Here is a 19,511-nt window from a genome sequence, read left to right as displayed (position 1 = left end):
AGTCTTACATACAGAAAATAAGTAAGATTATTTTAATTAGTTTAGATTATGGGGACATATTGGATCTGGTCAGGATGGTTGGGGGGCTGTGATGATAAAAGGGTAACAGCTTGAAGGTGATATCAATGAATGAAGGTTTTCTCTGAGGAACATTAAAGCAGCAAAGACACCCCACATTGGAACTCCTGTTTTGAACGGGACATAAGGTGAGATCCTTACAATGAGAGACGTTCCACACAGGGGGGGTGTGGAGACCCCTGGGGCATGGCACCCAGGACGAGCTGTTGTGGACTTGACACAGCTGGTGGAACCAGAGAGACGACGAGGTGGTCCCACAGGTTACCTGACACCTAACACTGACTGTAAAGGGTTCTGGGTTTTCAGGGTTGCTGAAAACAGAACGCTTCAGAGAACCTCAACCCTTCCTGACCAGGCACTCAGAATACGTAGATCATAGATCAGATTGCAGAGGCCTAGACAAATAGGAACGCAGAGACGCGTTCACCCAAGAACTTCTTAATCAAAGTCCTTAATCCTCAGTTTAAGAAGATAAATAAATAAATAATGACAATGTACACAATGTAAGGTTTACTTTATTTTAGGATTAATTTGGGAACTAATTCTGATTTGCTTAAGTAGCTTTAGTTGTTCTACAATGTTAGAGCGTTTTCAAAAGCTCCTGTTCTCTCTCATTGCTTTGTTTGTAGAACCATGGCGTCCTTGAACAGTAACAGCATGGTGTAAATATTTTGTCTTTTCGGTGCAGAACAGCACCTCACTTTAAAAAAAAAAAAAAAAAAAAAGGGAGAGAGGGAAAAGGCTTTCACATGGAAAGGCTTTCTTTTTCTCAGTTGGGTTTTCAAAATAAATGGGAAATGACATGAAACGAATATGTTGATGAAATTATGTTGCAGAGAACTTCAACTGTCAGACAACAACAGTTAAGACACACATTGAAAGCATTCTGTTAAGAATTATTATGAATTTACTGCATATACATTTGAATTTAAAGATTACTATTTTAATTAATAATTAAATTGCAGAATTCTGAAAGCTAAATAATTGTGCACAGAAATATCTTGAATGTGAAAGTGCTTGGAGGATGTTTTAATAAATGACACATGAAAGGGGTTTTGATAAGAACACTAATTACACCTTGTTTCTGTTCTCTAGTGGGAACAAGGACTCGTGTCTGCAGACCATCTTCACAAAGTGTTTTATTAGAGAGAAATGCAAAATAAAATGCTCAGTGCCCATCCAGAACTGAACACTTATTACCATCCAGCTCAATCGTCCAGCCTGCGTGGAGGAACCAGAAGAGGACTGGGGATGAAGAAGCCAGAGAACTCTGATTCCTTATTCTTCAACGGGAGGAGTTGCCTGAAGAGACACTAAGCGCGATTAGATTAATTTCTGCCTTGTGCCTGAATGGCCTGAAGGCTTTCTTAACTTTGCGTTCTTGACGTTTAGGACTCTTCTCATATTGTGTTGCTGTTTGTTTAACTGCGCTGTTCCACTGACTCACATGTTTGATTTTTTTTGTGTTAGGAGATCTACACTTTAATGTTACATCATGTTGATCAATATGGTTTTATGGCAAAAAATGGAAACTGTTTGCTTCAGACACACAAGGATCTATGGTTTATGCACCTTTTGATTTGATATAGGAAGAACCAGGATCGGATTGGCTCTAAAGATCCTTTAATATTAGCGGGTAATGATAACACTTAGATTCAATACAGGGTTTTCAGGCTCAGATTGGCCGAGAGCAGATTTCCCTGGGAGGGGGGCTTGCCAGTTTTTACTGCCCCCTAGGGGTAGCGTTTTCTGGAGGTTCCCCTGCACGCACTGAACCTCTCCTGCCTTTGCTCCTGGTGTTATAAGTTTGGAGTGGTGGATTATTGTCCATCGTAGGGGTGAGTGGAGAAAGGAGTAGGAGGGTATTCAGGGTGGGTAAAGAGTAGACGGATTCGACCTTGGTTAATGAACAGGGTTTAGCTTACCATAGTCTAATGTAATTTTAAAATAATGTGCGCATAGGTACCTAAAACAGGCCTTACCTAATTAGATGAATCCTAAATTGTAGACAAAAGCTAAATCTTTGATCTTGTGTGTTAAAGCTCTATGAAGCATTCATGTTGATCTGTACTAAAAGTTCCAGCACTACCCGGTTCCAACACGGGAACCCTTTGGGTCCCACTTTACGAGTTTACAGAAATGGTTCCTCTGTGCTTTGTTCACATTTTCAAGTGATGGGTCATCTTGTTTTGTCTTGATGCTGACGACGCCATCATCAAAAAAAAAAAAGAGAGGAATGTTATAAGAATTATTATTCTGAAGTCACTATGGCCTCACACCACTCGGACAGAGGAGGCCTGGAGACCTGATGTCTGTGTATAAGATCCACTGTTTTCTGATTGCAAGGCCAAATGCTGCAGCTGCTGAGGGATACTGATTGTTTACGATAGACTGTCTTTGTTTTGTCTCATGGGAAGGCCACGGTGCAGTATTAGGGGAAGCCCGAAAAGTGACACAGGCAGAGACAGGGCAGACAGAGACTGCAGCGGAACCGTGGGGTGCGATTACTTTCCATCTATGTGAATCTGCTCTGTTTCTCAATAAAAGTGCTGGAACGTTATACCACCGTCTCGTCATTTAGTAAAGATGGGAACTCAGTTACTATTGTTTAATATTCCACCCAAAACTCCCACAACAGCTTTGCTTCTCTGTGAGCCTCCCTTTCCTCGTTTGTGTGTTCATGTGAATTCACTGTGTGATTGTGGGTGGTCTTTAACCTTTCACTCGGTGGGACAGACATCTCTCCTGCAGAGCCCAGTTGTTGGTGCAGAAACAATGAGATGGCAGATCACATGTTGGGAAAATGAAAGAATGCAGGACAAGAAATAATGGAGTTTTTTGTTGTGAATTGCCAAATATCTTTACCTGAGATTTAGTCAATTTTATAGGTCTTAGATTTAGAATGGATTTTTAGCCGCAACTAAAACTAAAGGTATGTTGGCATTGAATGCGAATGTGGCAGAAGAGCAACAGATTTACATAATATCCCTCTGCACAGGTACAACAGAGGAGCGACGTGACACAAACTGAGGCCACAGAGACAATCCTAGACTAATCTGTTTTCAATCAACATGGAATAAAAGCTGATAATAGCGGTCTGCGGTCGGCCTGATCTGAATGACTCAACCAATTATTACTACCAAAACAAGTCCAGAATGGACCAAGCCAGCAAAAGAGTGAGTGAGGAGACTGGCGCGGCAGTTAAGTGAAAGCGTCACTCGATAGCGCCGTTGTATTTCCGGCTTTTCGCCCGCTGTGCGAATGGCCGGCGATAATGTCAGGTGAACGACAGCAAGCAAAAGTGGCGACAATGTGGCACAATTCAAATTCAATATGAACACACTTTAAGACTCAAAACCTCTTGCAGAGCAGACAGACAGTAATACTAGTTGTTGTTATTTAATAGTGCTAAATGATATAGTTAATGTTCAGAGATTATTTCTGTGCTTTTGCATACGGTGTTCTTGGCAAGTGGCGTTTGGGCTAAAAATGGTGCAATAAATGAGCCAAGAATTGAGTCCTACAGCACGCAAGCGTTTTTGTTCAAAGCTGATTTGAAATTATCCGTCTCTCAGGACTCTGAAGGTGGGCCCATTCCGCGCTGTACCGATTCTCCAGTTTGCTTTAATAGGAGGGGGAAATCTATAAAAATCCTTCTGGTTAAAGCAACTCTTGATATCTAATTTTGGGGACAACCATCAAAGTATAGCTCCATCTACAACAATCTGACAACCCAAAACTACAATGTTCTAGGGCTGGACAATATAGAAAAAAACAACACATATTGATAAAATATAAATCAGATTGAGCGATATCAATAGGGGCCAGGGCTGCACCTATTATAGGTGCAGCCCTGGCCATTTTATGCTGTTGCTTAATGAGCTTTGATTAAATAAACACTAAATTCAAACACAATTATTCAACCAAATTTTAACCAATCCTGTAATGCTGGAAAAGAAGAAAAGAAAAAAACAACATGTGCTCTCTGAACTCTTTGAAGGGGGTGGAGCTTGGTGAAGGAGCAATTGTAATTGGTTGGGAGCACTGAGCTATATAATACACTGGAGTGCTGATTTTGCCGAAAAACTGAAGTCACTGGCCGCCATCTTGCTACTCCCTACTCTCACAGAATCCCATAGGATTTGCTTGCAATAACAAGCAGTTTTCTGGCTGTGTGAAAACGTTTCACAGGTATACCTGTGAAACGTCTACAATCAGTGGATGTACTAACACTATCAACTACTAGGAAATTAGGTGCTGAAATATTTTACATGTTATTCATATTAAATATAAATATGTATATATAAGTATGTGTATATGTATATATGTGTACTATATATATGTATACACATATGTAAATATATGTTTTTGTATATTGTTATTTATATATTTATAAATGTTAAACATATATATTTAAATGAATAAAATGCAAAATATTTCAGCACATGACTTTCTCAGTACTTGATATTTTTAGAACATAACATAAAAGTATAAAAAAGCATTTGACATTTTAAAAGTCTTAAGCCCCCCCTGAACATGAGAAATTCCTCGTTATTCGATGCTGCAGCGCACATATTCCCTAGTTACTGGGGGAAAATAGGGAGTACTAATATGGCGGCTGGTGGCTTCAAAGCGACTCGTTCAAACAGACGGTGATTAGCACTCCAGTGTATTATATAGCTCAGTGGTTGGGAGGGTGTAATGACTGTAATTCTAACCTACATGATCAGGTAGCATGCAAAAGGACAACTGTTCTGCTATTGTACTATTTATTGACACCCCTCCCCTTTTTTTTTGAACCACATGTCTATTGATTGATGGATGGATGGATGGATGGATGGATGGATGGATATATATATATATATATATATATATATATATATATATATATATATATATATATATATATATATATATATATATATATATATATATATATATATATATATAGCTATTGAATTATTGTCCATCCCTACAATGCTCTGTAAAAAAAGACATTGTTTACACAAGTTAGATTTAGTTGATCTATTATTTAATATAACACAATTTGCTTTCATTAAATACAAATGCACTTTTGAAGTTGAACAGGTGGAAGCTAAGAGGGGACATGCCTGTTTGTTTTTATATATAGACAACCTATTTGTTTCATTATTTCAAAGTAACAAAGTTTGTTTTGGGTAACAAACAAAAAATAGCTATTTCAGCTAAAAGGCTTTTTACCCATTATTCTCACTTTACTTCACCAGTTTATGCTGTTTTGTTCAGATCAAAACAAAATTTAAATTACAGGTTGGAATGTGACAAAATAGGTGAAAAGGCAAGGGGATGAAGTCTTTTGCAAGGCACTGTATATGCAACGTAAACCAACCTAATATCGTGTTTATATGAAGGAGCATTCATACACGCCGAGCAAAAAATAGAATGGCAGATACGGAGCAGAATTTACAATTTGTTCTGCTCCCTTGCCAGCTTTATTTGCTGTTTTGTGACAGAAGTGTTAGTGTATGTGGTCATCTGGCCTCAAACAATCTACCAAAGCAAATTTACCAAATGTTTCACTATATTGTTTTTCCTGATTTGGTTGTTTATTCAAATAAATTAACAGAATCTGTGAATGAGATTCAAGCTCATCCAGAAATCATACCAGATTATTAGCTGCTGATAATATGCCTAATGAGGTGCTTTCCAGAGATCTTTTGTAATTATCACCTGAAACATTAACCTTCTTACTTTGCAGTAATTGCTATTGTCTATTTATTTTGCATCTATCATTTTAGCTGGCTCCGCTTACACCTTACTTGTCATTCTGTGTGTTTTTCACACACACTATCCATATAAAGCAGTATTCCAGTTCAACTGAGTGGGTGTAATCCAACGGCTAATAACTTTTTTGCATAATCTTTCAAACAAACAGGCAAACAACAATGACCTCACACCTCCATGGTTTTCTTGCCTTGAGGAATAACATAATGCAGTGGTTTTGTTTTGTGGCTTATGGCTCTGGACTGCAGAAAGACAAAGTCTTCCATGTTAAACATACTGTCTCAACAGGATCATATTGCCCTAAACCCCACATACTGTATAAGATTTAACATTTATGCAGAGTCCACAGATGTGTTTGTTATGTAATCATTTAAGAAATACAAATTCGGGGTTAGGTCATCAAAGTTGCTGGTCTTTGAATGCTGCACAATTTCTCAAAACAGTTAAAAAACTCTTAATAGTTCACTATATACTATGTCACTACAGATGTTCCCTAGGTAATCTTGACAAGGTAAGCCCTTTGTTCAACGGTGTGGTTAATTGTTCATTATTGCTTCAATTTCACTAATGGAGATTTAATTTTATGCACAACAAAAACAGAATTACTTGTTTAAACTTTGCTTTATTGAGTGCTGGTCTTTTGGTAGTTTGAGGTATTAAAGGAAGCTACTTGCAATGGCTTTGACAAACCATGATTTTCTGTGGTTATGTGAATCCAATAAAGGAAGACATCGTATTTGTCAATTAATTTGCTAAACTAACTGGGAAAAGTGGGAATTTTAAATTTTGATGCATTCAATGAAAATAGCTTTCACCTAATGAGCAAAGTCAATTAAGATAAAACTGATAAACCAAATGTTTGTACAACCGCTGTGCTTTTAGTGCCCTGCCTTTATAAAACAACAGCAGAATAGATCGAACATCACCATTAAAATTCCCGTTAACAGTAAGGTATCTGGCAGCATATTATTAATATAGTATAGTGAAAAATTAATGCCCCCCCCCCCCCAAAAAAAAAAGGGGGACCTGGAAAACAAATTAAATAAATATTGACTTGCTTCCAAACACATTTAAAAGTTTCGCTTTTAATTGACGGCTGAGGCCACACAAGTACACGGCCAAAACAACCGCATGGTCATGGTTCAGAGTTTGATTATTTCCCCTATTTTCAGCTACGTTATATAAACTCAGCTCCCACAAGAGCTTTACTCACACCTCCACAGATATTTAGACGTGTAGCTCAATGTGAAGAAAAATCAACATATGATTGAAAAGTTGTGGGTTTGGTTTGCAGGTTACCATTTGTACTGGGTAATATATATATAACTATTGTCATGTTCAAGGACTACAGTCATGGAATAGGACAATGAGATCACAGTAATCGCCGATCTCTGTACTTCAATGGCCTCCAAATTCACAAAGCTTCAATCGAACAGAGCACCTTTGGGATATGCTGAAACAGGAGATTCCCATCATTGCTATAAAGCCGACTAATCTGCAGCAACTGCTTGTTTAATCTTGGCCACAGAATTAATGCAATTTTGAAGGTGAACGAGGGTCCAACCTGTGGAGGTTTTAGTGCACATTTTCTTTTTTTCTTCTACATTTGCATATTTCTCATTCCAAGCCACAAACCTCTAGGACAGCATGGATGCAGCATAAAGGTGTTTCAGTAGAACTAAAGCCTTCATTTTCCCCATTTCTTTCTTTTGTACATCATTATACACGTGTTGACAATTTTAAAAGCTCTGTACTTCTCTGTATATTAATGGCAAGGTGAATCATCACGTATTAACGTTGTGTAATCACGAGACAGCGGTACAAAATTTAAAAGCTTATAAATGGCTTAGCGGTGGTTTCAATAAAACATGGGTAAGTATTTGAGAGTGAATACAGAGTACTTGCTCAGAATTTAATTGATGGATGGAATTAATTTTCTTGAACTCTAATTTCCATAAGACATGCACTGAATAATGTGCCCAGAGATTTAAGATGACTATATGCTTTCACCTTTGGGCATATAATTGCATGTGCCCAAAGTGTACGCATATTTGTAGAGTAATACACATAAATCATGACAATATAAGGTGCTGCTCTGTTTTGGCCTTGAAACATTCATACACATACATCCAAACAGAAATGGAGAACTAAACACCTGAATCCTGGGCTGTAGAATGTATAAAGGACAGAGAAACATCAATGTAAGCATGTGTAAAATCTAAAACACCAGGGACAAAGGCGGCAATAAGGGTGTGCAGATTAAAGCAAAGACATGAAAGTGAAATTTGCAATGCGGCATGTGAGACTCGGCAGTGAAATGGTTTGGAGACGACGACAAAAGAGAGATTTACATTCAGAGGCGAGCAAATCTTGGCAGGCATTGGTTACCTATGTTGCGGGGCTTTTGAAGAGGTGGGGGTTTCTATTGATGAGCAAAGTCTAAGAAAGATGCGTGTGGGCGCAGGATTGGGATCCTGTGGGGATGCTCTGTCTACGGCTGCGATACGGGGCTCAGACAGCGGATTAGTGTTGCTGCTCCATAATCAATTTGCTGTCTGGATCCCGCTGCACACAACCCTAACCATCCACTTGCCGCTTGATCCTCCAGAAATCTTTCTTTCTTCTGTTTATTTTCCCTTTTTGCTTCCGTCACCGTCAAATTGTCAGAAAAAACACTGTATCGCTCACCAAACATGAACCAGGCCAGAATATAATTTTCACTTTTCCATTTCCGTCAACTTAATAATACGGGGCTTTTTTGGTCAGCATTTCTGTTTAAATAGGGTCCCCATTTTACATTAGCTCTTATGGATTCTTCAGGTATTTGCAGTTCTGTACAAAATGGGATGATGGGGACTAATAATGCCAGAGTATGTGTGTGTGTGTGTGTGTGTGTGTGTACTGATGTAGAATTCAACCTTTTCTAAGGGCAAACCATTAGCCGCATCTCACCCTTGGGTCCAAGCTGGCTGCCATCTGCTCCAGTGCTTAGGGGTCATAATACAGGCTGACCAATCAATAACATATTACATGTTGGCACTACGCGCCAGACCTGGTCACGACTTTTCTTGGTTATTAAAAGCAAGACACATTAAACTCCACAGAGAGGAAATAAGGAACATTTCCCCACAAGCAGCCAGAGCAACAAGAAAACTAAAATGTGAAATCAAACCCTCAATTTATTTTCGCCAGAAACAAGCATATTGCTCATGAAAAGGTGAATTCTACCGTGCAAGGGGTTTCTTTTTTTTGTTTGTTTGTTTGCAGCTTACACTTTGAAGTGTAGAGAAGAATACAGTTCTTTTCTTTAAGAGCAGATGCTTCTACATTTGCTCAAGGCATCCAAGTTGCTGTTTTTTTTCTTTATATGTGCGTCAGTGTCTGACGGCTGTTAGAGCAGTTTTGGAAGAAAGCCCTTAAAGACATCTAATGGCATAAACACACATAGAAGGTTGCCAACAGGGTGTCTGTTTCAAATAAAGAAGACACAAAGGTTACCTTTACTAAAGTTCTCTAACAAATTTCAGAGATCTTCACATATCGGCTGCGTTCATACTGAGACTAAATTACACACAGGTGGACCTGAAGGTTGAACAGAGTTATTTAGTGGTCAACACATTTAAGATTTGTATTTACGGATAATTTTTAACATATAATTTTCCTTCCACTCCTCAGTTACACATTACTTGATCTTTAACATAAAATCCCAATTAAACACACTTTTCTGTTGTAGTCTCAGAATGTGAAAATATTGATGGGTATGAATACTTTTGCACGGCACTGAGTGTTTTACAGAGACAAAAATAAGGCGAAAACCTCCAATCTATGATAACATGAAGTACCAGCTGGCCTCCATAACCACGTTTCATGAAAAAAAAATACAAATATAGAAAAAGCAAGAACAACAAGAAAGTGTGAAGGATGTAACAAAAACAAAGAGTCTGCCCCTGTTAATGACGCCAAAGCTTTATGCAAGCGCACAACACAGACGCACACAAGTCAAACCTCCGCCTGCCAGCCACTGTTCGTGCTGCGCTTTCATCTGATCGGGCAGATTGTCACCATGACTGCACAAATGTGACTTGCATGTGATCAGAAAGGTTTGGGGGTGAAGCAGGCCTGATGTGGCTGCAGGGAGTTTGTCAGATGTTTGAAGGCAGAGCTGGCAGGTGGGATTGTTTGAGGAAGTGTAAAAAAGAAAAAAAAAGAAAAAAGAAAATGTGTGCATTTCCCTGGGTTTTTATTATGCAACGTGTATACAAGTCAGTTTCATGGTGGAAGTTGCATGAAGAGCCCAAGCACAGGGTCCTCTTTCTGTAACACCTACTACTGCGCTATAAAAAGGTGAGCATGAATCACACTGGCAAATCTTACCTTGGCCTGGCTTCAATGTCGTGCTGAAATCAATGAGAAGGAGAGGAAGAGGGGGAGGGACAATGAGACACAACAGATTAGCACAGATGTTGGAAATAACAAAACAAATTTTGAACAGCAGACAGCACAGGCTACATTAACATCTGGAGTGCTTTTAATTCAGACCAATTATTTTTCACTTTCAGCCACCAGTTGTGCTCATGTATATTCATGAGGTTTTATAGGAACTATCCAGAGTAAAGCACCAAAGATTATTCATGGGTTAGGCTTTGCTATTACTTGTTCTGTGGGCGTGAAAATATTTTATAATGTCCTGTTTTTAAATTGCCAGCCTTTCTGTATTTGAGACCGTTTATTTTTAAGAAAAGAAAAAAATGGCACATTAAGCTGCAACAACGTTGTCTTACCTTTTTTTTTTTAACTACCATTGGTGACTACCATGAGAAAACAAAAACAACAATAAACACAAATGTCTCCCACTGCAATATCAATATAGAAAAGCTCAATACAACTAAGAAGAGTGATAGCTGATTTATTTCTCTCTCTATTGCATGCCTCATTTACATTTACTCTGGTTGTAAGATGCAAGTACCTCTGCCCATAAAACCCCAACAGGTTGAAAATTGTGTCCGTTTTATGCTATTGTAGGAACATTTTCAACAATAAGTGTGAAAAAAATAGTTCATTCTGTCTTAATTACCTATTTTTGTGTTATTGAATTAGTTTAGAGCAGCTGGGTAACTGGGAGCAGAGATGAAAAGGACAATCAGGACTAAAGAGTCAGCACTCAAAGGATTCAGTCTGAGCGTGCTCTTTCAACAGCTGTGACAAGAAAAACCAGCCTTGAATATATTAATAGTTCTGCTATAAATATTCATTATGTAGAAAAAAATGTGTCATCAGAAAAGTCAGAAGGCTCCTCTTGTAAGTGGCGCACCTTTACAACCTTTTTCTGCTTCGCAATCAACCAGCAAAGCAGATTTCAACAACGACTGAGTCAGGGTTATTGCTTTTTCTCACATTGGCTGACTAATGAAACATACAAACGGGGGTTTCACTTTTTTTTTGGCAACCGTCAAAGCCTTAAAAAGTGTTGAGCGCCGTCTTTCCCAGACATAATCACAGTTGCAAGGAGGTGTAAGGAATCTCTTGTATAATCCACGTTCAAATGTGAAATGACAAGTTCATGTTACACTGAGTGAGACAGACACGCTGAACTATTAAAGAAAGAAGTAGCTTTGAGAAATATACAAGGGAACTCAAAACAATACACACACCTGACAGTTTTTGTAATGTAAAACAGTGACAAATCATTTCAAAACTATTCTGACATATAATTTAACATATATGCTGCACAACTGAAGGGAAAAAATTAAATAAGTTACTATAGGAAAATAAATACAGGAAAAATCTGCAACAAGGATACCTTGTTCAAGCACCTTTTGATACAGGTTCAGTATTCAGTCGTCTTAGGTTAAAATCTGCCATCAGTTATAAAGAATCTGCTTAATTTTAAAGGGGGTATATCATACAAAATACAATTTTTAAACCCTTAAATACATTTTGTTGTGTACTTGGAGTCTCTAGCAACAGGGGAAATTTGAATTTAGTCAATTTTTAGAACTATGATGTCACAGTATTTGCTGTAATTGTGAAACAAGGTCATGGCGGTCCAGATTACTAATTTTGTGAATCTACAGTTTTTATTTCTTGGCGCGATTTTGTAGTCCAAGCTGAAGGATAACGAAGCTACAAGTGGATATGTGTGGGGTTGTTCATTACACCGTCCCTCAGCATCCTACAAAAATGGCCAAAAACGGTGAAGTTGAAAACGCTGTGATCTGGAGGGGGAGGCAGGGTGTGAAGTGTCTTCTTTAGATTTAAAGAGACAGCACCAAAATGAGTTGCTCTCAGAGATAAGTACCTCAGAACAGGGGTAAAAAGGGTGAATGTGAGGGTACAGTAATGGAGATTTCAGACAAAAACATTGGAGTTCCACTTTATACAGACCATAACTGTATGATTTAAATGTGAAAAGGAAGAACTGAAAAGTATGAAATGTCCCCTTTAAATATTTGTTCAGCTGTTCTAGTAGGGTTTTCCTGACACTGTTTTCATTTAAGTCTTTTAGTTAAAGCCAAAGTTTGCAGAGAGGTTGCAATAGATCAACAGAATCTTGTTGTACAAAAGTATCAGTCAGGAAAAGAGTAGAAAGAAAATTCTGCCAAAAAACTGACAGCAGCTCTGAAGGAGTTGCTGGAATTTCCATCAAGTCCAAGTTGTTTTTCCAACTTTTGGGTCACTGTATCATTCGGTGAGTTAAGCACAAGAACAACACAGCACATTATTGAAAGGGAACCACAATAAAAGATTGTGACGGTAGCATCAGGCTCTAGGATTACTAACTTCAGGTGTAAGTTATATTTTTGTTGTTGTGGATAAAATTGTGAACAGCTCCAGATGCCCATCTTTAGCCCAACACCGTAAAAGGGGAGGCCCAAAACGGTGTACATACTTAAACAAAAACTACAACTGGAACGTTGCAGCTGTTCATTTCTTTTAAATAAAAACACATCTATGTGATAATACGTTGAAATTGTACAGGATAAATGTCACATTATATTTAAAAAAGGTTTGAAATGGTTTATCATATTATAACAAACAGTTATAATTTTAACAGACGTGCACTATTATGTAAGGGACTGCAAAAGCTAATTTAAAACATTAAGAAATGTAAACTAAAGAAATGGAAACCCTGCAGCTGTAACAGGTATACAGCTGCAAAATCTATGCTTACATGTGTGCAATGCTTACTAGCTTTATAGTGCTTTCACTTAATGTATTCAAATCATATGTGTGCACGTTTTAGGCAGCAAACATCTTATTGAGGATTTAAAAGTCAGACATTAGTTCTTGCCCAGTGGCATGACACGGTTCGTTGCTTCCTGTACAGTCATCAGTGAAGATGCTAGTGAGCACATGCAATTTTTATACAAATGTACCCTTTGGCAAGTTTTAATAAAAAATGTGGAGACATAGTTTTGATAATGACTGAAGACAGACCGAAACAAAGGACCTTAATATATTCTCCCTCTGGCTTCAACAGATTTATCTATTTTCAGAAGCATTTCCTTTCAGGCTGACCTCCTTTATTGTGAATCTATATAAAGTGGTGTATTCGCGTTGCCTAATCGACACATAATGATAGATTTGTTTAACCTAGAGCAGGACTGGTTGCCTTAATTATGTAACTTATTGTCAAAGAGAAGGCTTTTGAGAGGTGGTAAATGTTTTGTATTGCAGCTGTTAGATTCAGCAAGCCAGCAGTATTTGAGCCTAATACGTATAAGAGGTAGCCACTTTCTGAAAAAGTACATTATTTTTTAAAATTGTTAAATTTCAAACATCGCATTTCCAAAAGGACCAGAAACATAATCTATACTTCTAGTGCAAACTGCATGACAGTCAATAAGATTAATATGTCATATTTAATAATAATAATAATAATAATAATAATAATAATAATATAAATAATAATAATAATAATAATAATAATAATAATAATAATAATAATAATAATAATAATAATAGAGGGCAAAAACAGTTAGCCAAAACAATTTTTTTCAGTTTATATCATAGTTTTGGTTCTGCTGTACTACTGCCATAATATACACAACTTCATTGATAAAAAAGAAAAAAAAAAGAAAAAAAATTTTCCTTATTGGAAAGCCAACAATTGGTGTAAAGTTCTGATCTTGCTTTTAGGTAACTTGTGATCTGTACAAGTTGGTAGGAGATTCTCTTAATATGGAAACTTGGTATCACAAAATTAACACAAACTTTCAAAATGAAAAACTATAACATTCATTTTATTTTATTTAAAAATAGAAAAACAATTGTGGCAATTACGCCATTGTTTTTGAGGTTATAATTTATTCATTAGTATTTCTATTGTGATACAAACTTAAAGCTATATTTGGTAATCCTGTTCAGAAATACTTCTTGTTTTATACTGGGTACAATTGTCCTTCCATGTATTCAGAAAAAGGAGGTTAAAAATAAAAATCGGCAGGGATTTGTCATAGTTTTGGTCTGGCTCTCACCTCCCTCTGTCCCTAAAGTTCCGGGGGTATCTCCTTATCTATTGGTTGTCCCACATACCAATCATTCTGACGCGCTCACGTAACGCCAGTGTGCGTGCACGTTCCTTGCTGGTTTCTGCTTGCTGGCTGCGCATGTGCACTTTGAGACTTTATGGATTTGGTTAACTTAGCAGTTGTTAGTAGTTAGCTCCACTGCTCTCACTGTATACTTTGAACATGGCTGAGAGCCGCAAGAAGCAAACCGCGTTCATGTTTATGAGAAGATGTGAGGAAATATCTCACTTTCGTAAAATTTCTAAAACTAATTCTGTTTATAGCTGAAAGACAAGGTTGCTCAAAGACATTTGGAGGGTTGCATGATGAATTATTTTCTGTTTTCTTTGTGGCACAGCAACCATTCAGGTGAAAAACTAAATATTTGATCTCTTACTTAACACTACTAATTGTTAACATAGTGGATGACCATGACTTGCCAGGCCACAGATGTTATAACTGGCCTGTTTCTAACATCGCTACTCCTGGTAAAATCCTTCTGTGTTCACAGAATTTTCATTAAAAAAAAAAAAAAGAACTGTGAGATCTTGTTTTTTTCTTGTAGATGCGTTACACAAGAGCTAACAGACTATAATGACCTTTCTAGCCATAAATAGACATTTTAGGATGCATTAGTCTTCAACTGCTGGCTACAGCAGGAGACACACTACCACTATCAGAGGAAAAGTGATTGGACTGGAATACAATTTATGATACACAAAGTTATTTTTAACCATGAAAACCCAAATAGCTAAAAATATTAAAAGAGAAAAACAACAATATAAGTAAAATAGAATAAAAAGCTCCAAGCGTCAATACTTCATGCCATATTTGTTGAAACTGTCCATGACTTTCGCACAACCAAAATACCAACCTTGAGATTTTATACTTTCACACATTCTTAGATTCGCAATAAATTTGAAGGTAGCAGGTATCCACATAACCAGCGAGGCATACAGCTAAGTGATTTGCTGAATAGAGAGCTTCTCGTCCCTACAGAGCAACACCTCCAGTGACCATTACACTTTGCTATGGTAGCTCCAGCAGTAACAAAGACATGAGGACAAACAGGCAAAGCACTGGCACTCAATTAGTGCCACTAATGAACCAGGCCCACCATGGATTCATTTCTCAGCAAAAAAGTAATCTGCACATCAGCTAATACCATTACTACAGCCTCTCTAGCCATGCGTAGGATCTCCAGGGAACACTTGAGCCTCCTGTCTTGACTGGGGGGACTAAAATATGGCGAGTGACAAATGGACCAATGGGATTTTTAATTTGGCATCCACAAGTACTAAAAGCCCTCTCTGCAATTTTGAAACGAGACATGCGGGAGTGAGGTGCTTAAGGATTTGATGAGTTTGACGACACAACTTGTTCTTCTGCCAACGCTCACATCCTCCCAAAGCTCTATATTATAAACAGCTGCTATACAGATACTAGGACTAAAATGTTTCTTTGGCATGAAAAGAAAACTTTAAGGGATAGATCATGATTTTACAACTTTCCTTTTCAAATGGGTTCAGGCTTAGTTTATGACAATTGTATTCATTTCCAGAATCCCAGAGGTGCACGTGAATGAAAAAAAAAAGCTCAAGGCTGCCGATAAAGCAGCGGAAAGTTGATGAGGACCAATGATGCCAAACTTAGACATCTGCTCGCAACACAAAGTCTCATGAAAGACAAAAGTGGAGGAGTCAAAAAGTTCTAGCTAGAATAAGATTTCATAAAGTAAAGGTTTATATGGTGATTTTTACAGAAAGCTGAAGGAAGTCGAGAGTAATGTCTGGGAGCAGTAGCTTAAAACTCTAATAAACCAGCACCCTCCACAGTGATTTAAAAGATCTCTGTAATTCACTACGGTGGGCATAAACTGTAATACAAAGCAGATGAAAAATTTATTAATATTTAATCCTTAGAGATTATTTGTGTCGTAACATGATATTTGCTATTTGAAAAATGACACATCCAATGGTGAGATTACAATAAAATTGGATATTAAAAGAATGGAGGTTATTTGTTTTACTTGGTTTAAATCCTACTTAAAGGATAGGGAAAAATCACATGTGGTGTTCCCCAAGGGTCCATCCTGGGTCCCCTCCTCTTCAACATCTACATGCTCCCTCTAGCTCAGATCATAAAAAACAACATCATCAGCTACCATACCTATGCAGATGACACACAGCTCTACATCACCATGTCACCAGGTGACTATGAACCAGTTCAAGCACTGAATAAATGGCTAGAAAAAAAATCAATGCATGGATGTGCCAAATTTCTCTTCAATTGAATAAAAACAAAACTAAAGTAATATTTTTTTGGACCAATAGAGGAGAGATCAAAAGTAAGTACACAGCTTTAGCTAGAAACCACTGATCAGGCCCTCAACCTGGGTGTAGTGATGGACTCAGACCTGAACCTTCAAAAGCACCTAAAGACAATTACAAGGTCGGCTTTCTATCACCTGAAGAACATTTCCAGGATTAAAGGACTGATGTCTCAGCAGGATCTGGAAAAACTAATCCATACGTTTATTTTTAGTCGAATTGATTACTGCAACGGTGTTTTCACAGGTCTGCCAAAAGTGGATCAGACAGCCGCAGCTGATCCAGAACGCTGCTGCCAGCGTCCTCACTAAGACCCAGTTCTAAAGTCCTTACACTGGCTCCCTGTATCTCAGAGAATAGACTTTAAAATACTTCTGTTAGTCTATAAATCCCTGAATGGCTCAGCACCTAAATACATCACAGACTTGTTATCAGTGTATCAACCCTCCAGATCACTCAGGTCTTCTGGCTCTGGCCTACTCTGCAGAACCAGAACTAGAACCAGACATGGAAAAGCAGCATTTAGTTCCCATGCTCCACTTATCTGGAACAAACTTCCAGAAAACTGTAAAAGTGCGGAAAGCCTGAATTCCTTTAAATCAAGACTAAAAACACATAGTATTGCCTTTGACTGTTTTAGTTAAACTGTTTTACTGAAACATCATTAGTTCAACTTTGTAGTCCAACTGTTTTTAATGTTTACTTTTAGTTTCTATTCACCCATGTTCCATTTTGTTTCTACATTCTATTCCTACTTGCTTTTATTCTGTTTTATTTTCCTATATTTTAATCATGTAAAGCACTTTGCATTGTCTTTGTACTGAAATGTGCTATACAAATAAATTTGCCTTGCCTTAACCAGAATGTTGCACTTACCAAAGTAGTCTTAAATTATTTGTTTATGGCTCTTTCTGGCATTATCTTTCAGGAATTACACGTGTGTGATTGTTATTAAAGGGGCTCACGCTGCACCTGCAGGATTCTCCACCTTCCTTATTTCAAAAACACCCCAGTCTCTTTCACTGAAGGTATTAAGCTTTTGTTCCTTCCTATTCACATAGAAGAACTGCCCATTAACATTTGCTGCATTCTGTGATTGATAAGCAGGAGATTAAAAAAAAAAAAATCACCAGCTGCTTCTACACTCAGTCATATGATTATCAAACCTTAGCGAACCTGTGATGCTGGAAGAAAAATATGTTTATGCCAGCACACTCTCTCCATGTGTTTTAAAAATGATTCTGTGTGCTTTCCAGGCCTGCTTTATATTTATCATTCTGGCACAGTTTAATCGTATGTGTTTTATCTTTTTGAAGAGTACTGGCTAATCTGACATTTCTATTCTAAAGGCTTATGTCTGGTTTTGACTTTGTAGAGAACCCTCTGTATTTGCCCACTTGAAGCCGTCTCTGGAGAGTGTCCTTCACTTTCCCTGATGCTAAGAAGTGTTTTTTCTTTTTTTCCTTTATAATAGGAAGAATCCTGTGATCATCCATCACTGTTCTGTGGACGTCCAAACCTTTGTATGTTTTTCAGGCTTTTTTTTTTGTATTTCCAAATGTACAAAACTATTGATTTGACCATTTCTAATGTCTGCTTTCTCTCCGATGGATTCTTTTCTGCTTTTGAAGTCTAAAAATAGCTTGCTTTTCTACAAGAGTGCAGTCAACAGCTGACAGTAGCAATAACATAATATTAATAGAACAAAACAACAACTTTTAACACTTAATTAACTAAATAATTGACCTAAATAAAATAACAATTTTAATACATTTTTAACAAACAGCTTAAACACAAATCCAGTCATCTTTAATCTGTTCATGCAACTGTATTTTTTGTCCAACAACAAATTTGCATCAACATATATCATATTGACAGAAACATAGAAATGTATAAATGTCTGTTTTTTTTTTTAAATAAACATGATGTGTGTCTGGATTAAAAACTTGGCATAAAAGCTGTGTATTGACGCAGCTTCTGTACTAATATAAATTGAAAGAGATTAGGCCTTGGAGCAAGTCTTAATAGCTAAATGAAGAAAGGCTGCTTAAATATCATCAATCAATAACTAAATTGTATTAAAAAATAATGTTTGAGGCTAAATCTAATGCAAATTATGACTAGCTGAGATGTCAATGCAAATAGTTCAAAATTATAAAAATTCATGATCAGTAACAAAAACTGATGTGGTGCCAAAAACTCCATTCAGTTCTTTATAAACTCCACAGTATTGACACAGGGATCTTTTTTGACTAGATGTTAAAAATGTTTGATCCACAAGGAGTTATAAGTTTCATTGAAGTTATAAATCAGATTTTAGCTGTAAATCAGGAATCTCAGTTGTTGCTTTTTAGACTTGTTCGTGAAGGTAAAATAAAGGTCAAGCTCCAAGTAGCCATGTGCCAGTGAACTATATCAAGGTATAGTGAGATTTAGGCCTAGTCCACACGTAGTAGGATATCTCTGAAAAACGAGACATTTTTATGTGGTTTGCGCCTTTCATCCACACATAAATGGAGTTATACATCCCTTAAAACGAATGATCCTAAAAACTCCGACCAAAGTGGAGATTTATAAACGCTCCGGATTTGAGCCTGCGCGTGTACATGAAAAGATGGAGATTAAGGTCTGGCGCACCACGCTCACATACGTGCTGCCATTGTTATAGACTCGGTCATAGTGGATTAATAAAAAAAATGTATGAAACGTTAAAGATGTGCTGATTTCCACGTTGTTGTTGTGATTAACTGTTAACAATATATGTGTAATCAATGCTAAACTGGAGAAATTCACTAACCTTCTGCAATTTTGGTACTTTATTTCCAACTGA

General features: G+C 37.3%; 1 protein-coding gene across 1 annotated transcript in view; it reads right to left on the bottom strand.

Moving 5' to 3' along the window:
* The window catches only part of trim44 (tripartite motif containing 44), an 85,000-nt gene that overhangs the window by 39,940 nt on the left and 25,549 nt on the right, over window positions 1-19,511 (bottom strand). Inside the window, exon 5 of the mRNA XM_012853269.3 lies at window positions 10,216-10,238. Within this exon, the coding sequence (XP_012708723.2) occupies window positions 10,216-10,238 (23 nt within the window). The remainder of the gene's footprint in view (window positions 1-10,215; window positions 10,239-19,511) is intronic.

Source organism: Fundulus heteroclitus, chromosome 2, assembly GCF_011125445.2.
Source record: "Fundulus heteroclitus isolate FHET01 chromosome 2, MU-UCD_Fhet_4.1, whole genome shotgun sequence".
Lineage (NCBI taxonomy): Eukaryota > Metazoa > Chordata > Actinopteri > Cyprinodontiformes > Fundulidae > Fundulus > Fundulus heteroclitus.
Note: the sequence above shows the minus strand (reverse complement) of the source record. Positions and strands in the feature narration are given on the sequence as shown.